At 43.6% G+C, this 23,367-nt stretch overlaps 1 protein-coding gene across 1 annotated transcript in view; it reads left to right on the forward strand.

Annotated features, from left to right (window-relative positions):
- Positions 1-10,334, forward strand: part of PROS1 (protein S) — a 45,513-nt gene extending 35,179 nt beyond the window's left edge. The window contains exon 15 of the mRNA XM_077807290.1: positions 10,168-10,334. Within this exon, the coding sequence (XP_077663416.1) occupies positions 10,168-10,334 (167 nt within the window). The remainder of the gene's footprint in view (positions 1-10,167) is intronic.
- Positions 10,335-23,367: the final 13,033 nt, after the last annotated feature.

Here is a 23,367-nt window from a genome sequence, read left to right on the forward strand (position 1 = left end):
TCATTTATGAAGATATTGAACAAAACCGGCCCCAGGACCGACCCTTGGGGCACTCCACTTGACACCGGCTGCCAACTAGACATGGAGCCATTGATCACTACCCGTTGAGCCCGACAATCTAGCCAGCTTTCTACCCACCCTATAGTGCATTCATCCAGCCCATACTTCTTTAACTTGCTGACAAGAATACTGTGGGAGACCGTGTCAAAAGCTTTGCTAAAGTCAAGAAACAATACATCCACTGCTTTCCCTTCATCCACAGAACCAGTAATCTCATGATAAAAGGCGATTAGATTAGTCAGGCATGACCTTCCCTTGGTGAATCCATGCTGGCTGTTCCTGATCACTTTCCTCTCATGCAAGTACTTCAAGATTGATTCTTTGAGGACCTGCTCCATGATTTTTCCAGGGACTGAGGTGAGGCTGACTGGCCTGTAGTTCCCAGGATCCTCCTTCTTCCCTTTTTTAAAGATTGGCACTACATTAGCCTTTTTCCAGTCATCCGGGACTTCCCCGGTTCGCCACGAGTTTTCAAAGATAATGGCCAATGGCTCTGCAATCACAGCCGCCAATTCCTTCAGCACTCTCGGATGCAACTCGTCCGGCCCCATGGACTTGTGCACGTCCAGCTTTTCTAAATAGTCCCTAACCACCTCTATCTCCACAGAGGGCTGGCCATCTCTTCCCCATTTTGTGATGCCCAGCGTAGCAGTCTGGGAGCTGACCTTGTTAGTGAAAACAGAGGCAAAAAAAGCATTGAGTACATTAGCTTTTTCCACATCCTCTGTCACTAGGTTGCCTCCCTCATTCAGTAAGGGTCCCACACTTTCCTTGGCTTTCTTCTTGTTGCCAACATACCTGAAGAAACCCTTCTTGTTACTCTTGACATCTCTCGCTAGCTGCAGCTCCAGGTGCGATTTGGCCCTCCTGATTTCATTCCTACATGCCCGAGCAATATTTTTATACTCTTCCCTGGTCATATGTCCAACCTTCCACTTCTTGTAAGCTTCTTTTTTATGTTTAAGATCCGCTAGGATTTCACCGTTAAGCCAAGCCGGTCGCCTGCCATATTTACTGTTCTTTCGACTCATCGGGATGGTTTGTCCCTGTAACCTCAACAGGGATTCCTTGAAATACAGCCAGCTCTCCTGGACTCCTTTCCCCTTCAAGTTAGTCCCCCAGGGGATCCTGGCCATCCGTTCCCTGAGGGAGTCGAAGTCTGCTTTCCTGAAGTCCAGGGTCCGTATCCTGCTGCTTACCTTTCTTCCCTGCGTCAGGATCCTGAACTCAACCAACTCATGGTCACTGCCTCCCAGATTCCCATCCACTTTTGCTTCCCCCACTAATTCTACCTGGTTTGTGAGCAGCAGGTCAAGAAAAGCGCCCCCCCTAGTTGGCTCCTCTAGCACTTGCACCAGGAAATTGTCCCCTACGCTTTCCAAAAACTTCCTGGATTGTCTATGCACCGCAGTATTGCTCTCCCAGCAGATATCAGGAAAATTAAAGTCACCCATGAGAATCAGGGCATGCGATCTAGTAGCTTCCGTGAGCTGCCGGAAGAAAGCCTCATCTACCTCATCCCCCTGGTCCGGTGGTCTATAGCAGACTCCCACCACTACATCACTCTTGTTGCACACACTTCTAAACTTAATCCAGAGACACTCAGGTTTTTCTACAGTTTCGTACCGGAGCTCTGAGCAGTCATACTGCTCCCTTACATACAGTGCTACTCCCCCACCTTTTCTGCCCTGCCTGTCCTTCCTGAACAGTTTATAACCATCCATGACAGTACTCCAGTCATGTGAGTTATCCCACCAAGTCTCTGTGATTCCAATCACATCATAGTTCCTTGACATTACCAGGACCTCCAGTTCTCCCTGCTTGTTTCCAAGGCTTTGTCCACTGCTTGCAGGAAGACCAGCCAGTTGGAGCTAGCTGTGGGGGGCAGGGCTTGGAACCAGGATGGACCAGCAACCCCCCTAAGTTAGTCTGCTGGGCAGCTGCCCAGCAGACTATCAGTTGTCGGCAGTTCACCTGTCCCTCCCCTCACCATGTGCTGCTCCTGCCCACTGCCTTTGAGCTGCTCCCCCAGCCTCCTGCTTGCTTTGCGGGGTGGGGGTGTGTGTGCTAATGTCAGGGTGTCCCCCTGCTTCTGCACCCCACTTACCCCATCTTCCATAGAGCAGGGGACACACACACACACAACAGGGCTCAGGAGGGAGCTTCCTGGCAACAGCTGCGGTCTCAGTGTGCTGATCTACTTAACAAGGCAGTGTACTTAAGAGTGGGGTCAGCATACGTAAAGGAGCAATGCGCATCTCTCTCTCTCACACATGGTGTGTCTGTCTGCCATGCTTTCTCCCCTCCCTCATTTGTGCTGCCTTGTAGAGTGTGAGGCTATATTAACAACAGTGAGTTAACCCCTGAGGGCTCAGCCAATTGCTAGTTCATCATTTTAGAGTGAGGCATTCCCTGGGAAATATCCCACCCTCTGACTTCACCACCTCAGCCAAGCTTCACAGTCATCATTGCTGTGTATCAGTATTAAGTTGTTGTTTTAAAACTTATACTCTGTGTGTGTGGGTGTGTACACACACACACAGCCCTGTACCCCGATATAATGCGGTCTGATAGACCGCGAATTCGGATATAATGCAGTAAAGCAGCGCTCTGGGGAGCAGGGCTGCTTCACCTCTTTATATCTGAATTCCTATTACCACAAGCGGTTCCTCTGTGCCCCCCCCCACTTGCTGTGGGCCTCCTCCCACGAGCACACCGCTGCTCTGCTTCTCTCCCCCTCCCTCCCAGGCTTGCCGCACCAAACAGCTGATTCGCGGCAAGCCTTGGGGAGGGGGAGAAGAAGCGGAGCGGTGGCGGCATGCTCAGGGGAGGCGGCGGCGGAGCAGAGGTGAACTGGGGCAGGGGGCGCAGGGAGGGCCGCAGCAAGTAACCGGTGGGGAGGGCACAGAGGAACCGCTCCCTACCTCAGCTCACCTCCACTCCGCCTCCTCCCCTGATTGCACCACCGCTGCTCCACTTCCCCCCCCCCCAACCCCCCCGCTTCCTTCCAGGCTTCCCATGCCAAACAGCTGATTGGTACAGCAAGCCTGGAAGGGAAGGAGGAAGAAGCGGAGTGGTGGCTGCGCGCTCAGGGGAGGAGGCGGAGGTGAGCTGGGGTGCGGAGCGGTTCCTCTCCCTACCCCAATATAACATGGTCTCACCTATAAGATGGTAAGATTTTTTGGATCCCGAGGACCACGTTATATTGGGGTAGATGTGTAATATATAGTCTTGTCTGGTGAAAAAAAAATTCCCTGGAACCTAACCACCCCCCTTATTTACATTAATTCTTATGCGGGAAACTGGATTCACTTAACATCGTTTTGCACTTTTCAGGAACGTAACTACAACGTTAGGTGAGGAGTTACTGTATTTTTATCCTTATATTAGAGTCAATTTGTAGAGCTTTTGATGCAGCTGGATACTTCAATAGTAAAATTAAGGAGCTATCTTAACAGCCCTGCAGCAGAGCTTCTCTCCAAAGGTCTATTTTTGGAAGTGACCCTATGGCACCTATTCCTAGGGGAAAATGGTGGTGTGCTGTGAGGTTTTTCGTTTTGTATTTTGGGTTTGTTTGTTTTTTGTCTTGAGTGATGAGAACTCCTGAAGTGCCACCTACTGATAGTTTCAACAAACTGCAGCAGCTTTAGATATTGTAAAAACCATCCATTTAAAAATAATGGAAGGAGAGAAAGGTGGGAGGAGGAAACAGGGAAAAATGGGATTACAACAATACTGTCAGGTGGTGGTGGACAGCCTACATGATAGCAGGGAACTTGAAAGTTAAGTGAGTTAAAAAGATTCAATGTTTTGTTAAAACAATTTGTAAGTGAATTTTCAGCCCTACAACTCCTATCTTGTGCAGCCATATCTGCGCAGGCATGCTATGGATGTGCATCAGTGCCATGAGGCTTTGGAAAATCATATGATAATTTGAAACCTGGGGTGGGGAGACACCTAAATCATAGGGTGGTTCTGAGGCTAAATTATCCTTGGTAAAAGTTTTTGACTTCCAAAGGGACTATAGGGAAAGACAAAGTATTAGCTTCCCAAGAGATCTCTAGAAGTTTGATGGGCAATTTTGAATTGGCATCTATTTTCTGTGTTGTATGTTATGTAAAAACATACCTGCCCCAAGGGGCATATCCAGCCCCCTTCCCTGTAATTTCAGTGGGAGCAGGGCGAGTCTGCTGCATGAGAGGTGTGGAGGGAGGTTGCCAATTTTGGTTTGATGTTTTCCTGGAAGTTTCATCACATGACCATCTTTAACTAACGATTAATTTTTAATTCCTGGAGATTCCAGGACAATCCTGGAGGGTTGGCAACCCTAGTGCAGGAGTTGGTGGGGGTGGAGTGGGGTGGGTGCATACCCCTTGCATGGCAGTGAAACTAGCTGTACAGGGTTCCTTCAAGGCAGTGCACAGTGGATAGGTAAGGCCAGCACATGGGCATCTGGGGCCAGAGATCAACTGCTGCATCCTCTCCACCCTCCCACCACTGTGGAACAGTGGCTCTCAACCTTTCAGAATGACTGTACTCCTTTCATGAGTCTAATTTGTCTTGCATACCCTCAAGTTACTTAAAAACTACTTGCTTACAAAATCAGACATAAAAATACAAAAGTGTCACAGCGACTATTCCTGAAAAATGGCTCACGTTCTCATTTTTACCATATACTTATAAAATAAATCAATTGCAATATAAATATGGTAGGTACATTCCAGTGTATAGTATATAGAGCAGTATAAACAAGTCATGGTCTGTATGAAATTTTAGTTTGTATGGGCTTCGCTAGTGCTTTTTGTGTAGCCTGTTGTAAAACTAGGCAAATATCTAAATGAGTTGATGTACCCCCTGGAAGAGCTCTGGGTACCCTTGATTGAGAACCACTGCTGTTGAGGAAGCACATTACAACTGCAGATGCTTCTGCAACCTTGGGGCTGCATTGTCAGCCACCTCTGCGACCTCCTAGTGTGTGGGAGGCGAGGAAGAGATCTGTTCCCCACAAGTCTTATTGCACATCCTGGTAATGAGGGTGTGAATGTATCATAGAATGTAGGCACAAAAGAGGGTTACAAGTCGACCTGGGAAGGATATTTGTTGTGTCATTACTTTTGACTATGTATGCACTGGATTAAAAACCAAAATAAAGTTAGCAGCAGCAAACTAGATGGGTGCTGTTCAAATTTGATCTTCACCATCCTCTATACTTAGACTAGAGAATGCACCAAATACTGCACTAACATTAGTTCAATATCTTTTTGTTTGTTCAATATCTTCATAAATGATCTGGAGATGGTGTGGATTGCACTCTCAGCAAATTTGCGGATGATACTAAACTGGGAAGAGTGGTAGATACGCTGGAGGGCAGGGATAGGATACAGAGGGACCTAGACAAATTGGAGGATTGGGCCAAAAGAAATCTGATGAGGTTCAATAAGGATAAGTGCAGGGTCCTGCACTTAGGACGGAAGAACCCAATGCACAGCTACAGACTAGGGACCGAATGGCGAGGCAGCAGTTCTGCGGAAAAGGACCTAGGGGTGACAGTGGACGAGAAGCTGGATATGAGCCAGCAGTGTGCCCTTGTTGCCAAGAAGGCCAATGGCATTTTGGGATGTATAAGTAGGGGCATAGCGAGCAGATCGAGGAACGTGATCGTCCCCCTCTATTCGACATTGGTGAGGCCTCATCTGGAGTACTGTGTCCAGTTTTGGGCCCCACACTACAAGAAGGATGTGGAGAAATTGGAAAGCATCCAGCGGAGGGCAACAAAAATGATTAGGGGACTGGAACACATGACTTATGAGGAGAGGCTGAGGGAACTGGGATTGTTTAGTCAGCAGAAAAGAAGAATGAGGGGGGATTTGATAGCTGCTTTCAACTACCTGAGAGGTAGTTCCAGAGAGGATGGTTCTAGACTATTCTCAGTGGTGGAAGAGGACAGGACAAGGAGTAAAGGTCTCAAGTTGCAGTGGGGGAGGTTCAGGTTGGATATTAGGAAAAACTTTTTCACTAGGAGGGTGGTGAAACACTGGAATGCGTTGCCTAGGGAGGTGGTGGAATCTCCTTCCTTAGATGTTTTTAAGGTCAGGCTTGACAAAGCCCTGGCTGGGATGATTTAATTGGGTATGGGTCCTGCTTTTGAGCAGGGGGTTGGACTAGATGACCTCCTGAGGTCCCTTCCAACCCTGATATTCTATGATTCTATGATATTCTAGTTACTGTGAGTGGTAAGCCATCACTGTTTTAATTGTGTCCACCGTATCTAAACAAAGAGATCAAGCCAATGCTTATTCGTAGAGATCAGTAAATAGACTACTTGAACCACACTATGTTCTGAACAAGGAAGTTTTAGCTAAAAGCCTTTTTTAAAAAAAGATAACTGAAGAAAGGAACACAGTTACTGTAAATTCCAGTACTGTAAATTCCAAGAAGTTCTTTACACAGTATTTAATCACAGCTATTACAAGCACAGTGAGGCCCACTGACAGCAATTCCGGGCCCCAGGGCAGAACAGTCAATGGGCCCCTGCACAAGCCGCGTCTGCACGGACATGGTCCGCCTGACGTTTGGGTGGTGCTGCGCCTCTGCTGGCTGGTGCCCAGCGAGCTGCTGGCCGCGCTCTTCTGGCACAACCAGGGCTTATACATGCCCACCTGGTAGGGTTGCCAACCATATAATTGCACAAACCCAAAGACCCTTTCCCGGCCCCTGCCCCACCCCTTCCCTGAGACCACGCCCTGTCCCACACCCTCTCCGAGGCCCCACCCCCTGCTCACTTCATTCCTCCTCCCTCCATCGCTTGCTGTCCCCCACCCTCACTCACTTCACCAGGCTGGGGCAGTGGGTTGAGGTGCAGGGTGCAGACTCTGGGAGGGAGTTTGGGTGCGGGAGGGGGTGCAGGGTGCAAGCTCTAGGCTGGGGCAGGGATGCAGGAGGGGGACAGGGGGTCGGCACTTACCTCTGGTGGCTCCTGAAAGCGACCAGCACATCCCTCTGGCAGCGGCTTCTAGGCAGAGGGCCCCGAGGGGGTCTCCACATGTCACTGCCTGCAGGCACTGGCCCCACAGCTCCTGTTGGCTGCAGTTCCTGGCCAATGGGAGTTGCGGAGTCAGTGCTCGGGGCAGGGGCAGTGCATGGAGACCCCCTGTCCTCCCAAGGGCCGCAGGACGTGCTGGTCGCTTCCGGGAACGGTGTGGAACAAGGGCCAGCAGGAAGTCTGCCTTACCCCTGCTGGCGGTGGCCGGGGGTCCCCAGGCCCTTTTAAATCTCTCGGGCCCCTGGGCAATTGCCCCTTTGCTCCCCGCCTGAGCACAGTGCTAACTGTAGTGTAAACAAAGCTGTAGGAAATGAGATGCTGGTTTAAATCAAGTATCTCTATTGGCTAATGAGCCAACATTCACACTTGGAGAATGTGTACTGTGATTATCATTAAAGTCAGCTGTTGTCAATAGTTTCCACAAAGAAATCTGTCTCTAAGACACCTTCTTTCCCCCAATGTTCTTAATTACTACAGTAATTGCCTCTTCCAAAAACACAGACAAAAAATGTTTTCAGATAACATTTTCCAACAGTTACCATACAATGTTAACTTGATCATGGGAACCCCTGGAGGTGATCCCTGAAAAGGTGAAGGGATTACTGATGAGTAAAATGGGGCACTTAAAGTTTCCCTGTGCTGCCACAAACAAAATGAGCAGTAGAGAACAATGTTGTGAAGTTCCAAATCTATTTAAGGCAAATGCATATCTTATGGCTTTTCTAATTGGAATGGTTTCAGAGTAGCAGCCGTGTTAGTCTGTATCCGCAAAAAGAAAAGGACGACTTGTGGCACCTTAGAGACTAACACATTTATTTGAGCATGAGCTTTCGTGAGCTACAGCTCACTTCATCGGAACGCAGCTCACGAAAGCTTATGCTCTAATAAATGTGTTAGTCTCTAAGGTGCCACAAGTCCTCCTTTTCTAATTGGAACATCTCTCTTTGCTACATTTCTCCAAAATTTCAGTAACAGACAGATTAATTTTTTTTAAATAATTCAGTAAATTATTTTTCAGTGAGGCACATGGGGTTCCGTAGTACCAGTTTGTTATGCAGCAGAGCAATCTGAATAGAGAAGACTAGTCCTACTGGGATTTTGCAAGTAGAGTCTCTAAGCACCTTGGCTTACAGCAGAGTAAACTCAAGCAGGCAATATATCTATCAAAGGCTATGTCTCAAGGTCACCCCCTTGCATGGGTGCCTTACTTACCTAATACATTGTTCTCTGGAAAACAGCAATCCTGGGGTTTGGTTCTGGAGCATGGGGTTCATACCTTTGGCTATACTTTGTAGCAGGTCCACTCTCTTCTGGAGGGCATATAAAGCAGTCCAAACAAAAGGAAAATACTTCCACCCCCAACTTTGGGCCTTCATCCTCATGCAAGGGAGTGGGAAACAGTCTTTCTGGCCCCAAAGGCAGTTTCAGCTCCCACTTACCTGCATTGCTAAAGCCAAGGCTTAGTCCCTGGGGGTTATAACAGAAAAAACAGACCAGCCCATCTCCTTCCTCAGAGAGCTCAGGCAGGCCTCATTCGCCAACTGTTCATTAGTTAGTAACACAGCACCCAAGTCTAGAGGCACTAGCTCTGCTTGTTTCAAAATATCACTCCAGCTGTGCTGAGTTCTTCCTTTTTAAGGGCCCTCCCCCAGGCCTGATAAGCCACACAAGTGCAGCAGGTTGGGGCTGATTGGAATCACAGGAACTAATCTCTTCTTGACTGGGGGGAGGGGGCAATCTGCCCCACTACAGTGTCACGCTTCCAAAGGAAATGGGAGAATCACAATCACTGGAAAACTTCATGGCAAGGCTGGATGATCAACAACTATAGGTTCTTTAGAGATAGCCACATTGTGCAGGGGTGTTAGATGACATTCTTGATATCAGCTACTAACCCAGTTGATTCTAGTTGCTGAACATGCTCAGGACCAGATCCTCAAAGGTATTTAGATGCCTAACTCCCATTAAAATTAGGTGCGTGAGTTACGGTCCTAAATCTCTTTGACCTTGGATCAATTCCAACCTACCTCACAAGAACTTTGTTGTACCCTATGCCTCATAGTAATGCCTGCTTGTGCATTTGTAATGAAGTAAATGTATTGTTTGCTGACAATGCATCATTGGCTGACATTGGCCTAGTTTAATAGGTCTGAATAGATTAGAAATGGAAAGAGTGGGACTTTTACAGAGAACTCACTGGAAAGAAGAAATGACAAAACTAGTCTGGAGAGTTCTCATGGGGTCCCCTGTTTTTGAACTATGGATTGGAATCCAGAGTAGCTTTTTGGCCAGATAGAAAGATTACTCTAACAGTGAATTTTAAATACATAAACATCTGTTACTAGGTCAGGACAAGAAAACTGGGGATGCCAGGAAATATGGTATTAACACTCTCCAATCAAGAAAGTATATATTATTTTGAAAATCTTCCATTTTGTTAGGTTTTTAGATTAGAGGAAGGTTCTAATGCAGTGGTCCCCAAACTTTTGGGTGCGTTCAGAGTGGGGATGCAAGGCAGGGCCCGAGACAGCCCCCACGAGGGGTGGGAAGGGAGAGCCCTCCAGCCTTGCCCCCAGCTGCCAGCCCCCACCGCCATGGTTCTACTCCTGGCCCCAGCCCTGGCTGCGGTTCCAGCCCCATCCCTGCCCCATCCTCGGCCCGGCCATGTCTCCAGCCCCAGCCACGACCCCTTTACCCCTGTCCACACTCTTCCTCCCTCCCGCCCCCGCCCCGCTCCCAGGAGCTGCATCCCCAGATCCCGGGGTGGGTGGGGTGATGTGGACAGGAGTAAGGGGTGCCTGATGTGAAATGTTTGGGGACCACTGTTCTAATGCATGTTGCAAATATTCCAAACCTTCCTCACTTTGCGAACATCATCTTAAACACTCAAACAAGGGGAAGAAGAGTTTATGGAGGGAAGTGAAATGTTTCCTATTAAGTTGCCATTTCCTGCCATGGATCATTGACTGATGAGAAATGGGAAGTTTCCATGCTTTTACTCATATGAAAAGCATATAGGATGTTGGAAGTCTTGGCGTAATTCATTTAATGTGGTTTCTGTGTAGATGTTCCCGTTGGTGCTACACTACTGACGGCCTTTTACAATGGCTGCATGGAGGTAAAGGTCAATGACATACAGCTGGATCTGGATGAAGCCGTCTCTAAACACAATGACATTCGATCCCACTCGTGCCCGCTGACTGCGTATGAAATGAATGAATTCTTAAACTAGCATTCTCCCTTCAGATATAATTTGCGTAATGAGTCTCATGTCATAATGAAACCTGTATTATTTTACTCAAAATGTTCTGAGAAAGAAGTTCAACTGGAATGTTTCTATCCCCTTAATGTAGTTTGGGAAGATAAAATAAACTCCACTTTTTTCGGCGATAAAAAGACAAGATGAAGACTAAAATCCTGTGAAAATGCTCTTATCCATGTCAGTGATAATATCTTTAAACTAGATTTAAAGATTTCTTTTGGGTGGAACTATCTTTTTTTCCACCACTGATGCAGTTCCCTTTTTGTGTTTTACTCAGCTTGAAGAGTCAAATCAGGCCAGTCTGGCTGTCACTCTTCGTTCTGATGCTTTAGCACACAGCTGTGGTGTTTGGGTTGCAAGCGCTATGAGCAGGTTTGAATCTAAACAAAACGGTTTTCATTTAAGTTTCTAAAACAAAATGTATGAAAATGTATTAGCAGGTTTTGGAAAATGTGTTTTTTGAAAAGTCTAAAGTTATGAGCCCAAGGTCCCTGTCACTAGACTTCTGAATCACAGCATTATTTTGGGGTGCAATATCCAAACCCAAGCTTTTAGTAAATATCACATCTTTTCTTAAAAAGAAAGAAATTAGTAAAGTGGCTTTGTAATCCTTATAATGTACTGGACCAACTTTTCCACTCGAAACCTCCTTTTATAGGTGCATTTCAACTTATGTTGCACACTTCCGCAGAACAAATCAAAATGACAGAAGATGACATTCGATGACTCCTTGGGATAGACTAGCTTAGGGTTAACATTAATTCTTTCCATGTTTTCCATCAAGGAATCCCAGCATTGTACTTCAAACTTCAAGGCTGTCTGATTGTTTGTTTGATTCAGAGCTCCATTAAGAGGGACACACTGCCACACTTAAATTAATTCAGTACCATGCTATTATCAGAAAACAAATGCCAGCAGTTTTATACAGGTGAGTTGCACAGATGAAGCAACATCAGTCAGAGTTACAGGACACCAAATTGGTATTTACCAAATTAAGCTAGGGATCTCACAGGCAAGCAAACAGACTTCCCCATTCATGAGGAATGTCGTGGTCCAGAGTTTCCTAGTCACTCCTTCATACATAAAACTGTTAGACTAGTTCTCTCCTCAGGCCAATCCCTCAAAACTGGGGATGAAATCCCCATCACTTCTGCTTCTGTGGACCTATAGAGAGAGGGATACAGCTGCATTTGAAAGCCATATTTCAGCTAGAGTTGTTTATTTACAGGAAGCCCCAAATTTTACAGCCATATCATGCTTAAAGCCATAGCCCCTCTCAGCCAGATTAACAAGGAAAGTTGATTAAGGCAGGAAGGAATGAGTTTTCTGGGAAGTATCCAGTTCACACATTTCTGGCTTCCTTAATCTCCTTTGAGTGGGCTTTCCCTTCCCTGTCTCATTTTCACACATCCAGTAATTCTGTCTGCTCTCACATTTTAGTCAACATGAACAAACAAACAAAGGAGAGAACAGGCTTAAGCAGTGACTACTTTTCACCTCCAATTACAGAACTATTATCTATCAAAATACCTGAATCAGGGTTTGCTTTCTAAGGGCCAAATTGTAATATATTTGGTGCACCAGGATTAGAAATTTACTTACCAAAAGATGGATTATGCCATCCTTACTCACTTTGAGAACTACCTTAATTCCTCTGGAAATCCCACTGAAATAAATGGGGTTCCCTGTGGTGTGAGGTACTGCACAATGTAAATGTACCTCAAAGTATAGAATCTGGGCCTAATTTTTCAATTGTATTTTGTTGGCTGCTTTCCCACCTCCCTCTTAAACTTCACTTCTCACCCTGACTTTATTACATAACATTATGAGCATAATGGATGAATGTTTGCTATGGTTTCCCATAGAAGCCAGTCTCAGGTCCTTGGTAAAAGGAAAACTTAAAGATCACTTGAAGCCAGTCTCCAATAGCTAATCACCAGTCAGCTAATGCCCCACCACTGTGAAGTGGCATCATGATGCAAAATTGCTTAAGTTTCCCCAATGTGTCTCCTTTAAATACTTACGGAAAAAGTGCCACTGCCCACCGCACTTACCTCATTTGGACCCAATTCAGTAAAGCACTTAAGCACATGCTTAGGGCTCATTGAAATCAGTTTGAATTTTGTGCTTAAATGCTGTGCTGAAATGGGGCTTTGGTGAATTGGTCAATCTAAACATGCCAATTAAATAATTACTGCATTTGAAATTTAGTAGCAACAGCCCCAGGAAGTCAAATTGTCTTCAGGAAAGTAGATCTTATGCTTTTCAGCTTCCTTGCCTTCCACAACAATCATAGAAACATGAAATAAGAATGTCAATATGACAGATGTTTATGTCAACCAGGACTGGCTCTAAGCACCAGCAAAGCAAGCACGTGTTTGGGGCATCACAGTTCCAGGGGCGGCATTACGGCCACCCTTTTTTTTTTTCGCTTGGGTGGCAGAAGATCTAGAGCTGGCCCTGATGTCAACATGTGTACCACACAAGAAAAAAAGTTTGGATTTTTTGTTTTGTAAATCCTAGAAAGACACAGGAAATTGAGGAACACAGGAAATAGTTAAGTCACACTAAATCACACAGGTTTCTGATAGGGGCACTATCTGTATTTTGTTTCCTGTACAGATACTTTAGTGTATTCTCGTCTTATGTAAAGCTCTGTTGAATTTTTGAATGTGTAAGTGCCTCCATGTTTTCAACATGCAATAAAGGAGAATCTACAAGTTTCTTTTCATTTCAAGGTGTATTTGCATATCTTTGATTCATTTAAACTGTACACCTCTTGTTCTGATGATCAAATGTCTTACTTAAGAATCTGTGGTAATTTTCAGTATAAAAAAATTCAATAACTCAAAGCTCATTTGCTGTTCAAATATGAATCCATATTCCCTAGATTAATGGTGGGCTTTATTAATGATTTAATATTGCCAGTATCAACTAAACTAGGTTGATGTTACATGCAAGAAGCAAGATTAATGAGAGAAGTTTATCAGCTTCTGTATTTTCACATTTTGCATACAATATTTTGCACATTTTCTAGCACCTGAAATCCAGATGTGGGCTCTAATTCTCATGTACACTAAGGCCCTTTAATACCTACATATACAACCACTTTAAGGCTCCTTTGCACTCCAGAGTAGTATATATTGACCTTCGAGTGACTGGGAATCAGCCATATTGTTTAATTTTATCCCAAGGATTGCCACCTTCAAGGAAACAGAAGAAACAGGTCCAAACATTATTAATAATAAACCATAAAAAATAATAATACATAATAATTAGTATTGTTCTCAGCAACCCCGGTCCAGACAAGCGCTTAAGTATGTGTTTAACTTTAGTGGGACTACCCACATGCTTAAAATTAAGCATATACTGGACTGGGGCTAGCTGCATCAGTTGTAAGCCCAGAACGATGCCACTGACTTTTGTGGATTTATACTAGTACAATAAAGCAGAATTTGGATCATGCAAAAAAAAAAGCCTTTCTTTAAAAAAAAAAATTACAATTCTTAAAACAACATTTGGTGTTAATAAATTAAGTACCAGGGGAACAAAAGGAGAAAAGAAAGCTCTCTGATTAAACAGAAAAAAATGAATACCGTACCTCAAATTGTAAGATACAGATATCAATATACAGGCTTTTCAACTGCTTGACAAGGATGACAGTGTTAGCTATTTGGACATTCCAAGCACCAATTTTACATTTGTCACTAACACATAGGATACCAGAATGGTCCTTTTCCAAGGTTTCATTAGTCATTTTCACCTTACAAAGTGAGTTCACTGAGGAATGCTGTTACACAGTCAGTGATCATGCAGTCTCTAAAAGCTTTGGGGGGTGCCATAAGATTGTCAATGATGGACAGAAACTGAATATCCAGCCGGACCACTTTAAGGTAGTAACTAGAGGTGACCTGGGCAACTCTCAATCTGCAAGGAGGCTACAATTTTCCAGGCACAATTATTTATAGTCATAGTTCATATTACTTGGATATCCAACTATCTGATGAGTGGGTGCAGTCCTGTAATATATCTGCATAACATGAGTGGCACCCACAAATAATAGTTCCTGCAATTATTTGCTCTTCAGACTTTAGAAAGAACCTAGCATGTTTTAGGTGGTAACAGAATCTAGGTAGGAATCATTATCATTAGTACCAACATATTGCAAGTGCAGAAGAATGGAGGGCAGGTTATAAAAATCTGCACCAAAATGTTTTAGGAAAAACATTGTGAGAGTAAAGTTTATGCTGATGTTTTTAGCCAACATTTCCTCTCCACTCAGTGACTATGCCCCAAGTGTTAATTTGGTCTCCTCCCTTCACTTTAGGAGTGATTACATTACAGTAGTGTTATATGGGTAAGGGGCTAAATCTTGCCCAAGCTGGCTCTGCAAGAGGGAGCAGGATGCTAGCATTTGTATCACTTAGACTTCTCTAACTCCTTTCTTCATAGAAGTTATCATTTACAAACGGCACAGTGGTACTTCATTCAAAAGAGTAAGTTATGGCTCTCTAAGAAGCTCAGTTCTACTAATATGGTCTCTTTCCCTTATGGACCTGAATTGCATCTGAACAAACTAATCAAGTGGGTGAAGGTAGATAACAAATGTCCAGGATTATATAGCATTTGTTCATGGAGTTTCACATACAACTCTTCCCCGCGCAGTATTTGCTGGCTATTAAAATGTGCTGAAAAGGATAAAACAAAATGTTTCTCCTCTGTAATAGATCAGAGGCGTGTCACCTTTTTAAGGATTAAATTTAGACATCCATGCAAACAATTCACCAAATGAAGACACTCCTGGCAAATTTTAACATCTAACATCACTAAAACTTTCTCACGGTAATAGTGAATCATCCCACACTGTAAACCTTGCCAGGGCTTTGTCAAAGGCAACACGCTGACTTTTGTATCAGTCACATCAAACACTTTTTGATTTCAAAAGGTATTCAAAGATATAAAGCCAGCACAGTTCCACAAAGACTAGCTGAAATGCTTTCTTTAAAAAAAAAAATATCCAGCCATCTGTAATTAATGTTTTTTTTCTACTGATTTTTTCCCCAATAGTAAAATGGTCTTTGAAGTTTGCAACATACATTTTCCTCCTTTTACTGATGTGGTGCTTCCTCTTGCCCCTCCAGTGTGGATTTCACAGTAAGCCCTATTGTTTGTTTGGTTTATAGAAGGCCAGGCTTGCAAATGCACTTACCTGCACACCCAAGTCAGCCACGCACACTTAAATTTCACAGGAGTTTATGAAGCATCTATCATTAATGTGATCAGTTAGCCAGACCTGCCAGACATCTCACACCAGACTTCAATGGAAGGAGAATAGGGCCAATGCTACCCATATGTCTGAGACCCAGGGCTTTCATATAAGTGCTCTGCTTCTTTAAGCCTAGTAGAATATTACAGCATCTCTTCCTTTCCAGTCTAGGTCTGGGCTAAGAAAACGTAGTGCTCCATGCTGCAACCACAAAGAGAGATCTAGTTGGCTTTTCAAGATACTGGGGCAGATTCCCACCTCTATTACATCAGTGTAAATCCAAAATAAATGACTTCAATGGAATTAGACAGCTATGAACCAGAGTAACATCAGAATCGGTCCCAAAATGGTCCTTCACTGGTGGGTATTAATTAAGAGCACTGACCCTGTGTTCTACCCTTGACCGGGAATGGAATTAGCCTCATGTCACCTATAATATTGATGTTCCATCTTTTCAAGTAAGGGCTGCTTTTACAAGCATTTAACTTTGTAGACAAAGATTAATGACTGACCATCTCAAAAATGCTCCATTTGAGAAATTCATTTCTTTAAATAATTAATGGCAAGAAACAAACCTTCGGAACATGATATGATGCAGTTACGATATTGCCGGATTTCTTTACAGCACTAATGAGCAGGCACCATTCCTCTTTGAACTAGCTTGGCAGTGAAGCATTTTACAGAAACAAAACAACTCTAATGCTGACCAAATGTTAAAAGGATGGGTTGAGGTTTTCATATCAGGGGTGTTTCAGAGGGAGTAGCTGCAGCTACAGACTCTATGTCTGGAAATAGCAGGACTTAGTAAGCAGTGCATTTGGTCCATCTGTGGATTGTTTATTTGATTGTTTGTTTGTTCTCTGTGTATAGGCTCCATAGCTGGGCTGTGGGTCATTGAGTAAGCCCTTGGAGCTCTGATCAGTGCCTTGCTAAAGGCTGAGAGGCTCTCATCCTTGGAGCTTTGATGAACCCAGCTGTTTGAAAACTCTGAGTGGCTGTCATAAATATAAAGGGAAGGGTAACCACCTTTCTGTATTCAGTGCTATAAAATCCCTCCTGGCCAGAGGCAAAATCCTTTCACCTGTAAAGGGTTAAGAAGCAACGGTAACCTTGCTGGCCCCTGACCCAAAATGACCAATGAGGGGACAAGATACTTTCAAATCTGGAGGGGTGGGAAAGGTTTTTTGTCTGTCTGTGTGATACCTTTGCTGGGAACAGATCAAGGATGCAAGCTCTCCAACTCCTGTAATCTAGCTAGAAAATGCATGAGGTTTTCTTTGTTTTTTGGCTTATAAATTCGCTGTGCTGGAGGAAATGTGTATCCTGTTTTTGTGTCTTTTTGTAACTTAAGGTTTTGCCTAGAGGGATTCTCTATGTTTTGAATCTGACTGCCTGTAAGATTGTCTTCCATTCTGATTTTACAGAGTTGTTCTCTTATCTTTTTTTGTTCTTCTAATAAAGTTCTGATTTTTAAGAATCTGATTGAGTTTTTTGGGTCTTAAAAATCCAAGGGGTTTGTGCTCATCTTGTTTATTCTCAAGCCTCCCCAGGAAAGGGGGTGTAAGGGCTTGGGGGGATATTTTGGGGAAATAGGAACCCCAAGTGGTCCTTTTCCCTGGTTCTTTGTTAAAGCACTTGGTGGTGGCAGCGTTTTACCTAATCCAAGGGCAAAGACTTTGTGCCTTGGGGAAGTTTTAACCTAAGCTGGTAGAAATAATCCCTGGAGTTCAGAGTGGGGAAGGAACCTTGACAGTGGCTAATCACTCCCTGGGTGGTGAGGAGCCGAGGAACTCAGAAGTGTGCTGAAAAAGAAGACCATCCAAGCCATCTTCTCTGAGATCCTTCCTGTCCCTTAAGCAAAGAAAAACAGAAGGCATTCGGGAAGTAAATCTCTGGCTAGTAAGTAGTGTAGAGTGTAGGGCTTTGGTTTTGTGGAACATTGGTCCACCTTCTATGGGAGGAGTGAGCTGTATAGTTTGATGGCTTCCACCGCAGTAGAAGGGTGTCCAATCTCCTCAGAGACAGGCTGGCTAGAGTAGGCAGGAGGGGGGTAAATTAATAGCAAAAGGGGCGGGTAAAAAGATGGAAGATACGAGTGCTCAATTAGCACAAAATCCAAGATGTTCAGAAGAAAATTAATCAAGGAACCAGAGGACACGAAGAGAAGAAATTCTTGAATTGCCTAGATACCAATGCTTGGAGCCTGGGTAACAAACAGCAGGCATTGGAACTGCTTATTTATGAGCATAAATTAGATCTAGTTGGTATTACTGAAACCTGGTGAGATGATTCACACAATTGGAATGTTAAAATAGATGGTTATAAACTATTTAGGAAGGACTGAGTGGGCAATGGGGTTGGGGAGTGGCTCTCTAGGTCAAAAATGGAATTACCTGTTTCTGAGTCACTGATAACTCAGAAAAAATTATCTTGAATGCTTATGGATCAATATCCTAACAGATAAAGCACAAGATGGGATATTAGTTGATGTCTGCTACAGACCACAAAATCACACTAGGGAACAGGATGACCACTTCTTTACACACCTATCTACAACGTGAAGAGAAAAAAAAACCCTGTGACATCATGGGTCACTTCAATTTGAGTGCCAAACGGTGGAAGTCTCATGATGCTAGTACTAAAACATCCTTGGACTGTCTACATATTATAGATCAGTGCTCTTCACTATTTTTGAAGTGGGGGCCACTTTGGCAAAAAAACCTTCAATATGAGAGCCACATCAACAACTAAATTAACACATTGCTTACTGCTCCTTAATGATGTAATGTTACAGAGCCACTCGTGTAACTAAAACAAAGTCTACTTGTACAATAAAATGATACTCCTTTTATAAATAATTACCAGGAAAATATACAGAATTAAAAAGGCACCTATCTGAGTAAAATTTTTAAGAGCAGAATAATGCAAAACTTACTTTAAAACTGGATGAACGAAAGCATGCATGTTCCTCCTTGACTTTGTTCATGCAGTATTTGTAATCTGTCATCGCAATCCTAGTAAGGCAGTTCAAATGTTCGTTGGTCAATTTGTTCCTCTGTTTTCTTTTCACAATATTAATTGTTGAAAATGTAGATTCACAGGTATACGTACTGACAAAAAATGACAGCATTTTTTGCACACAATGTTTCAGAGATGGGTATTGTATATCAGGGACTATGTTCCAGGAATGATAAACACTGGTCTCAAGTTCAGACTTCATGATGTCATTTTTCTGAAGTTCCACAATTTCACTCTCCAGTTTAGCAGTCAGAACAAATGTTTGTGATAACTGGTGACAGAGATGTCATTGATACATGGAAGGGGTTCTCAATTAAATTAAAAAAACTTCTTTTACTCCATTATGTCTTTGAATCAAGATTTGAATTCCACCCTCAATTCTCCCAACACTTGGTCAAATGAATTGTAATTGAAATGTTTCAAAAGCTTGGGATTTTCTGAGGTGACTGCTCTGAGTTTTGGAAAGTGAACAAACTATGTGTCAGGAATGAATAATGTTGTAATCTTGTTTTGAAAAGCAGTTACAACACGCAACATGTTACCAGGAAATTTCTGAGTGATAGCCGTGTTAGTCTGTATCAGCAAAAAGAATGAGGAGTTCTGTTTCCCTTGCAACTGTAGGTTTAGTGCATTCAAATGGCAAGTGATGTCAGTCAAAAATACCAGCTTAATTATCCACTCTGGATTTTCTAAGTCTTTCTCCTTCTTCCCCTTGCTTTCAAGGAATTCATGAATCTGAGGAAGGAGACACAAAAATCTTTCAAGGACCCTACCACGATATAACCATCTCACTTCATTGTGCATCATCAGGTCATCATTCTCTGTCTTGAATTCTTCCAGTAATGCTTGACACTGCCGGTGATTCAGCACTCTTGAAACAACAAAATTGACCACCTCTATGACCAACTGCATGACACTTTGCATTTCACTATTTTTTAGTATACCTACAATTGCTTCTTGGTGTATAATGCAATGAAACACAGTGAATTTGGGTATTTCCTTTTGTTTCCTCATCAGGCCAATTGATCCATTCTCCTTCCCTCGCATATTTGGTGCACCATCTGTACACACGGAAGTTAGCTTTGTCCAGTTCAAGTTATTCTCAGCAATAAAATTGAGTGGGGCAGTCAAAATGTTTTCCCCTTTTGTTTGAACTTTCAAAGGTATTAAACACAGCAGTTCTTCCCGCAATAATTCTTCTTTGGGTAAACGAACCCAGACACACAATTATGAGACGTCTCATATAGCTGTACTTTCATCCACTGCTATGCTAAAACACAGTGCTGCCAAAATATCTGCAGTTAACTGTTGTCGGATTTCTTTTCTGATTTCCTCCACCCTTCTCATTATGGTTGTGTCAGACAGTTACAGCCCTTTTATTGCTTGAGGATTGCATTTTTGTTGTTCAAATCAGCATACCGGATTTCCGCAGAAGCCACTCTAACAATCTCTGCGTCAGTAAATGCCTTTTTATGTCTTGCTAAAATCCATGTGATTTCAAAAGATGCCTCTGTCAAACATTCTGCAATGGACCTCAATCTCTGTATTATTTTTTGCTGGCCTTTTAGTGAAGCAGCAAGTTGTTCAATTTTACTTTTTCTTAGGTGGGTAATTTTCACTGAAATTTGCATGCGCTGTTGTGTAATGGCATTCTAAATTGCTGCGCTTAAAAGCAGAACATGTCTACTGACAAATTTAAATAACAGGCTTCATGAATGTTTCATTAAGCACAAAAGAAAACTCATCAGTTCACTTTTCTTGAAACTTTCGGCTTTCATCTTCCAAAGCACGTATCTTTCTCTTTTCTTTTTTTTGGCTAGCTCTGGGAGGGGCTTGGGGTGCAGGAGTGGTTTGGGGGGCTGGGCCCAGGAGGATGCAGGTTGGGTGGTGGAAGAGAAATGTTGGTCTAGCATAGCTGGGCCTGCTGTCCTCATGCTATTCCTGGTTTTAATGCTGCAGAGCTATTCAGAACCTGCCCATTGAAGGGGGCAGTACTTACTCGGCACCATGCTGCTCCCCAAAGGAGCCAACATGCCCCTAAGGCCCCAGGAGGGCGGGGGGGGGGAGGGGCACATGGCTCTGCACATTGCCTCTCTCTGCAGACACCATCCCTGCAACTCCCATTGGCCACAGTTCCCCCCTTCCCGGCCAATGGGAACTGCGGGGCAGTGCTTGCAGGCAGGTACAGCGCGTGGATACCTCTGCTCCACCTCCCTCCCCCTGGGGGCTGCAGGGGCATGCTGGCTGCTTCCGGGAGTGGCGTGGGGCTGGGGCATGCAGGGAGCCTGCCTTAGCAGCAGCCCCGCTGCACCACTGAAGATTGCGATCAACAGGGAGCCGCACTTAGGGTCAATGAGAGCCGCCACTGGCTCGTGGGCCTTGCAATGAAGAACACTGTTATAGATGATAATTTCCTAACTCAAAAAGTTCCTAACTCCAAACACAACATGAGGGAATTCTATATTAGACTTAATCCTAACAGATGAAGAGGAAGTATTCACTGAACTAAAAGTTAATGGTAGATTAGGTACAAGTGATCATGACTTGATCACATTTATAATATGCAAGCAGAATAAATTCCAGACCAGTAATATCTACATTTGGTGCTTTAATAGGGCCAATTTCACAAAGCTGAAAAGAGTTATGAGCCACATCAGCTGGGAGAAATAATTTAATCAGAAAAATGTAAGTGATAATTGGGAATAATTTAAGAACACCTAACTAAATGCCCCAAAAGCCATCATCGAGGAAGAAGGCTGTTGTAGTTAAGAAACCAACCTGTTTTTTAGGGGAAATGAAGGCAGCTATGAAAAGTAAAAAAATAATATGTAAGAAATTAAAGAAAGGGGAAGTTGACAGTAATGAATATAAATCAGAAGTTAAGAATTTTAAAAAATTGATAAGGGAAGCTAAGAGACACACGGAAAAATGTGTGGCCATCAGAGTTAAGGACAATAAGGAATTTTTTAAAAGTATGTTAGGAACAACAACAACAAAAATCCTGGCAATTGTATTGGTCTGTTATGGGATGGAAATGGTTGAATTACCAGTAATATTGCAGAAAAGGCAGAGGAGTTCAATAAATATTTCTGTTCTGCATTTGGGGAAAAAAACAGATGATGCAGACCCATCACATGGAGATAACAACACTAATTCCATTCCACTAGTATCTCTGGAAGATGTTAAACAGAAACTACTAAAGTCAGACAGTTTTAAATTGGCAGGTCCAGATAACATGCATCCAAGAATTTTAAAAGAGCTGACTGAGGAGCTCATTGGACCATTCATGTTGATTTTCAATAAAGTTTGGAATACCAGGGAAATTCCAGAAGACTGGAAGAAAGATAATATGCCAATTTTTAAAAGGGTAAACAGGGTGACCTGGGTAATTATAGGCCTGTCAGCCTGACATTGATCCTAGGCTAGATAACGGAGCAGCTAATGCAGGACTTGATTAATAATGAACTAAATGAGGGTAATATACTTAATGCAAATAAACATGGGTTTATGAAAAATAGATCCTGTCGAACTAACTTAATATCTATGTTGATGACATTGTAAGTTTGGTTGATAGAGGTATTAGTGGTGACGAAATATACCATGGGTGCCCAAACTTATTGACCCCCTGAGTTGCATACGTTAATCTTCAGAAATTTGAGAATCGGGCTCACCTGCCAGGGCTCTGGGCTTCTGCCCTGCAGCAGGGTGGTGGGGCTCTTGCTGAAGCCGCATGCCCCGGCAGGCACCTCCGGCAGTGCTGAAGCCCCTAGACCCCCCTCCCCACTGGGTAGAAGTCCCAAGCCCTGAGCTCCCCCTCCCCAGTCTGGTAGGCAGAGAATGAACGGGTTTGGAGGGGCTCCACGAGCCACACTAACTCGAAAAGAGCCGCATGTGCCTTATGAGCTGCAGTTTGGCCACCCCTGTAATATATCTAGACTTCAGTTAGGCATTTGACTTGGTGCTGCATGACATTTTGATTAAAAAGTTGTAACAATATGAAATTAACATGGCACATTTTAAATGGATTAAAAACTAACGGACAGGTCTCAAAACGTAACTGTAAATGGGGAATTGCTGGTCTGTTTCCAGTGGGGTCCTTCGGGGATTCGTTCTTGGCCACAAGCTATTTTACATCTTTATCAATGGCCTGGAAGCAAACATAAAACCATCACTGATAGAGTTTGCAGATGAGACAAAAATTGGAGGAGTGCTAAATAATGAAGAGTCCAGGTCACTGATTCAGAGTGATCCAGATTGCTTGGTAAATTGGGTAAACACTAGGTGTTTTAATACAGCAAAATGTAAATGTACAGGATGGGGGACTCTATCCCGGAAAGCAGCGACTCAGAAAAAGATTTGGGGAACATGGTGGATAATGAGCTGAATATGATCTCCCAGTGTGACACTGTGGACAAAAGAGTTAATGTGTTCCTGGGATGCATAAACAGAGGAATCTCAATTATCCATAGAAAAGTTATGGTATCTCTGTGTTTGGCACTGGTGCAACCACTGCTAGAATACTGAGTGCAGTTCTGGTCCCCACAATTCAAGGAGGATGTTGATAAACTGGAGGGGGTTCAGAGAAGCACCAGAAGAATGATTAAAGGATTGGAAAACAAGCCTTATATTGGTAGACACAAGGTCAATCTACTCTAAAGAGAAGGTAAAGGAGTGACTTGATTGCAGTCTATAGGTACTCAGATTGGGAACAAATATTTA

The sequence above is a fragment of the Eretmochelys imbricata genome, chromosome 1 (assembly GCF_965152235.1).
Source record: "Eretmochelys imbricata isolate rEreImb1 chromosome 1, rEreImb1.hap1, whole genome shotgun sequence".
In the NCBI taxonomy this organism is placed as follows: domain Eukaryota; kingdom Metazoa; phylum Chordata; order Testudines; family Cheloniidae; genus Eretmochelys; species Eretmochelys imbricata.